At 42.3% G+C, this 5625-nt stretch overlaps 1 protein-coding gene across 2 annotated transcripts in view; it reads right to left on the reverse strand.

Moving 5' to 3' along the window:
• Positions 1-2287: 2287 nt before the first annotated feature.
• TRPV3 (transient receptor potential cation channel, subfamily V, member 3) overlaps positions 2288-5625 on the reverse strand; it is a 15394-nt gene continuing 12056 nt past the window's right edge. The window contains exons 13-17 of one of the 2 annotated variants that reach the window (XM_010154914.1): positions 5214-5280; positions 4569-4840; positions 3699-3811; positions 3293-3363; positions 2288-2382 (exon numbers count right to left, since the gene is read on the reverse strand). In XM_010154914.1, coding sequence (XP_010153216.1) covers positions 2288-2382; positions 3293-3363; positions 3699-3811; positions 4569-4840; positions 5214-5280 — 618 coding nt within the window. Of the gene's footprint in view, positions 2383-3278; positions 3364-3698; positions 3812-4568; positions 4841-5213; positions 5281-5625 lie in introns of both variants that reach the window. The other variant, XM_010154915.1, reaches the window with a different exon arrangement.

Raw genomic sequence — 5625 nt, forward strand, 5'->3', positions numbered from 1 at the left:
GCTGGAAAAAGAGAAAATGGGGATTTAATTAATTTGCTAAAGTTTAACATATCTGACAATAATTGGGGATAGAGAAAACATTAAGAACTTTGCATAAGGGTACAATAATTAGCTATTTACTGAAAGATCCATGGTCTAGATAACCCCCAGATTGGATTTTTTTTTTTTAAAGTGCTGTCTTCCTTATTTACTGCTAAGCCAAAAATCATTCTTCTTTCTTTGCTTTCTGTAACTCCTACGCAATAAAATAAAAACACAGGACAGAATGTTTATTGAATTACAAGTTTTATTTCCTCAATTTAAATAAACATTGTATAAAAAGTACAGAATTAGCTGCTGTAGTCATCATTCATAGTGTTCTTGATAAGAGCCTTGAGATAGGAGACTGATCTGGCGGGGCTCTGTGGCCAGAAGGAGGGTATTTTCTCACCAACGAACTTTCAGAAACAACCCCCCAGCTTCTTCCTCAGTTGTACCATCCGGCTTTGTCCCGGGACATCGGCACAGCACACTCCTCTCGGGGGTTTCACGGCTACACGTGCAGTGTGACCCCAGCACGGCGCAGAGATACCCGAGCTGGCGTTTAGCGACAAGTCTACCCGTGGCTACACGGAGTACAGCGCAGGCTATGTGATTCTGGTTCCTGAGTACATGTGAAGAGGTATTTCCTTTTGGTACAAAAACTGGCACTCAAAACAATCCAAGGGGGACTGCGCAGTCCTCAGGCAGTATTTTGTTGGCAGTTTTGATGCAAGAGTAACTAGCAGAGATGAAAGATTCCAATGCACAGGAATTTTCCCCCCCCCATACTCATATCCTAAGGCAGCCAAGCAGCGCTCAGATATTACGCTGGTCTATTGATACGCACAAGTGTCCTTCCCCTCAAATTCCTAAGCCCTGAGAAAACACAACCGAAGAACTCATCTTTATCCCATCCATCCAGGCCACACATGGTAGGAAACCCGGGATACGGCATCTATAGAAGACCGGCTGGGCAGCAAGAGCCACGTTCACCGTCCCTGCAAATAGCTTTGCGCTATCCTTCCCGCTGGAGAGTCCCCTCACGCTCTCTTCTGGATCTCTTTTGGATCAGTTTGCCCCCAGCAGGCTTGGCTGTAAGAATCCAACGCAATTCATGTTATCATCCAGACACAGACCAGCACTCACCCGTCTTCCCTAAGCAGGGCCTTTAAACAGGCACCAAATGAACACATACACTGAAGACACAATGCATTCATTGACATTGAAAAGCATTACAAATATGACAAGTATTTCTTTTCATACACACACATATAAACCAGAAAATTGAAATACGTTTCACGGTACGAGGTCGTCACAGGTCGTAACGCAGAAAGTGCTACAGAAATGCAGTGTGCAGCCCTCTGAATGACAAAACCCCAGCCTTTACAAGTCTGCAGCTGCACCGCATTTAACTTTTGTTAATTTGGGGAATAAATACCGACTTATCTTCCTGAAGGGGTTGAATATACAAGTTAATTTACTTTTAAACCCCAAGAACTTCTGCTGTAACTTTTCGTCACGCAGCAAGATGCAACAGCATGAAAAAGCCGAGTAGGAAAGGTGAAGACCTTGTGACAGGACCAGTTTCAGAGATACTGCCCATCATGAAATATGTTTATGCCCTAGAGCATTCTGGGAAGACATACACATGGTGATAAACAGCAGTAACCACCACGTTATACCCCGGGGATCACAGACAGGGAAAGCTAATGAGACCTAGAGACACCTTCTCCAGCCTGTGGGATTGAGCCTCCAGTAACACTGACAGTACACAAGCTTTAAAACGTGTCCAGAACATTGTCATTTCGACGTCACACACTTCATTTAGTCTTCAGAACTGAAATGCCTTTTCTTTTCTCCACAACAGGAGCTTAACCTTTTTTGGTCTACAAAGTGTTCCTCATGAGTTAGAGATTCCAAAAGACAGCAGACTGGGATCACGATGATCGCAATTTTCCACAACGGGAAGTAGTATCTCACATTTGACCTTTTTTTAATCGAGTAAAAAAAAGCCTAGAGCCAAGTTTGAGTAGTGTCACGCACACTCAGACAGCAAGGCTTTTCAAGAGGCTCAAAACTGAACCAGTGGAATAGTTATTTCTTTCAGCTTAGCTGCCCTGATCAAACGGGTTAAAAGTCATCAGCCCACGTCACTGAAATTTTGAGTTCCAGCTGGTTACAGCTGGCCAAAACATCAACAAAGCTTTCAGCATCCACCACTGATGCTTTTAGCCTTCAGAAGGATGACACATGGAACACGGCACAACTAAACTGAAGTCTCAGGCAAATCATCCGTTTCTTCAAATGTATTCAGGGTGTTTTTGCTACTAGTTCTTGAATTATCTTGCACTTTGTTTGGATCTGCAAAGAAATGCATTATAAACAAAACAGGATATGGTAGAAACTGTATATGCAAGATCAAATTTGTGCACTTCTATTTTTTGTTTAAAACATGCATTTATTTAAAGAGCCAGGTGTCAGTTTGCTACCATATCTTACACAGCAAGTTTTTCTGTCTGACCCTTTTCATCGTTATTGAGATCATTCCACTAAGCAATACAAACACTAATTGACTCAAGAAGAAACTTCAGAGCAAGCCTCTCAGACTCATACGCCCCCATCAAGCTCTGGAGCCTGCGGCCGGAGGACATCTGGCACCGCAGAGTCGGGACGTTTCCCTGTCACACTTTGGCACTCTCAGCAGATGGGCATCCTGAATGCCCTGGTCACCATTCACGAGGGGCAGTTTGTCATCCGATACTTATCGCTGCACACAAACGTGAAAATTCGAGGGTTTAAAACCTACAAACCTATAGCAGACCACAGTACCACCAGGGAGAATCAGCCCGGTTTCCTGCCAAAATTTTGCAATCCCCTATGTAACTTCTTTAAGGACTAAACGCACTTGATGACAACTTTTTCCAAATAACATTTTCTGCCTGTTAAGCAGTTCTCCAGCCTTACACCACTCAAGTGCCATTAGAGAACGTGAGACTTAGATCAAGCATAACTTCTTAGCAAAAATAAAGACAAGGTAAGCCCCCCATCTTTTGGTGCCAAGGTGTAAGTACTGAGCATTTGTAATCAACCCTCTCTCCTTTAAAGGAAATTTAACACCTAAACCATATTAGCCATGGTTTTCCCTAGTAGCAAAGTGGGGTAGAATATCCAGATTATGAGCGTTTCTATTTTTAAAGGTATAAAACTATATCAAAGCAAGTCTAAGAAAAAAGCTATTTCACAAATATGGTGGTGTAAAAATCTGCAGTACCTGTTGGCCCTGGATCTTCATTAATAAATGAAACATGTGTTTTCCACTCGGTCCATTTCACTTCATTAATCCTGTTTATATTGTATACAAGTTGTGTTATTAGCATGCATCATCTCCCAGCTGCATACCTGCACTTCTCCTTTCATACCAAGCAGACTTGAGACTTGCACATCAGAAACATACAAAGTTGAAAATCTGTTTTCTTACCAAAAAATTGTTAACATAAAGATACATTTTCCTTATTTTTAATCAATTGGTCACAACTGAAAAACACAAATTGGAGATTTGTACACCTAATATAATTCGTAGAGAGGTAGACATATTTTAAAGAAGCTTTTGAGGAGAAATAACCCTGCAGAAACATACACAGCAGAATTGCTAGCACAGAAGTGTATCTTTGCTTTACCTTAAACACACCCTGCTTTCGTTTTCAGCCACTCTACATTGTTCTCCCAGCTGGAATTTTTTCCTCAAACACTTCGGTAAGAATTTTTCAAATTCCAAAATAGTTCTGGCTCTCTATTAACAAGAAATAGTAATATGAGTATGGTTAGTCACATTCAAAGTCATCTTTTTCCTAGCACATACAGTCTGCAGGCTCCCTGTTTCACTATAACATGAAGGTCAAGCCTCCATCCACAACTAACACCAACTCCAACACTAGTAAACAACACGGCATGACACTTATTTGACCTGTGCAAACAGGGAGCCCACAGCTTTCCGGTTAGCCCCACTGCAGAAGGTGTACTCGGAGGAGAATGAAGAAATCTCACTCTCGACTCGGTGTTTAGAGTTTAATGCTAACATATGAGCTGTACTGGGATGCTGCCCACCACAGGAAGCAACTCCAGTCTGATTAAGACTGTTCTTGATGACAGCCTGGGACTCAGGGCTGCCTAGCCTTGGTAAAAGAACAGGCTCATATAAGGAATGAGAAATTGGAATGAGCTTGTGCATTGCTCAGACTCAAGGGATGGAACAGCAGAGCACGCGGTGTTACCGATCTCTGGGCAGATAATGAAACACACCATACTCCTGACACATCAAAGGGCATCAAAGCCATAAAGGTATCTGACAGTTTATGAGGTTGAAAATTTAAGCCATAAGATTACCTTTTGGATACTAATAGTTGTTAATTAGGAAGATGTTACGATACTCTAATACAAAAAGTACTTATTTCCATTATTTGTACACTTATACAAATGGGGATATACAGCTCACAAGATTCTGGCCAGTGCATGTATACTTCACTAAACAAACTAACTCACAAACCAACCTGGAGCTTCCAGATGTGCTCGCTCTCTTTAGAAATATCTTCCACAGTCTCTCCCATTAACGCAATCAGCATGTTCAGGAGAAGAACAAATGTCAACACAACGTAAGTTATGAGGAGCAGAAGAAATAGTACAGGATACTTTGAATTTTGCTGGATCTCCAGATCACCCAGTCCTAGGGTGAGCTTAAAAAGATCCATGAGAACAGGTCCCAGACTGCTGTTGGAATGGCATCCAGTGCCATCCCGGCACGTTTCAATCAGTGCGGCAAGAGCTGAGAAGGAAGCACGGGAAAACTTCAGTCACCACAATGCTATGTTCACACGGCATTTCATCCTAAGGAATTCCAAATGCGCTGCATAAAGCCGAGGGAGAGCTGCCCAGCAGTACACGCAGCAGCAGCTAGATGACAGATGACCAGGAAGCAGAAGAGAGCCCACGCCCAAATGGCATTGCAGACAATTAAGAGCCAAATTACTTATCTGCTCAGATAGTCTCTAGACAGTTGAAATCTCTAAACTTGGCTGTCTAATATCCAGAAGAAATCCCAGCATGAGCTCTCATCATGGCAACAGGGCGCTTACTCATAATAATGCTAAAAGTTCTACTCACACAGGGCATCAGTGCTTTTCTCCAGTAATATTTACCTACGCCAAATCCCAGCAAAAACACGATATAGACAACTAAAAACTTTATCACATCTTGCAGGATGACCTAAAAAATTAAATTAAAAATTTGTCAGAAACGAAAACTGAGAACTAGTCGTATGTTATGAAAGTGTAGGGATGCAGGTGAGGTACGGGCTGAAGCGTCACATCGCTTCCATGAGGCCAACTGGATGTGGTCTCAGTGAGAAACCCAGGGAAAATTCGGGTCTGGTTCTTTAGCTGATGGCTGAGAGTCTGTTGTCCACGGGTGACTGTCCCATAGAGGCATCACAGCGCGATGCAATTAGACAGCAGAACTACATCAGCTGATAAACCACGAGTGACTTCATATTTAATACAATAAAACATTCATTTTAAGACATGGACTAGTTTCTGCCATTGAAGTTGTACA

This window comes from Eurypyga helias, unplaced genomic scaffold (genome assembly GCF_000690775.1).
Source record: "Eurypyga helias isolate BGI_N326 unplaced genomic scaffold, ASM69077v1 scaffold20757, whole genome shotgun sequence".
In the NCBI taxonomy this organism is placed as follows: Eukaryota; Metazoa; Chordata; class Aves; order Eurypygiformes; family Eurypygidae; genus Eurypyga; species Eurypyga helias.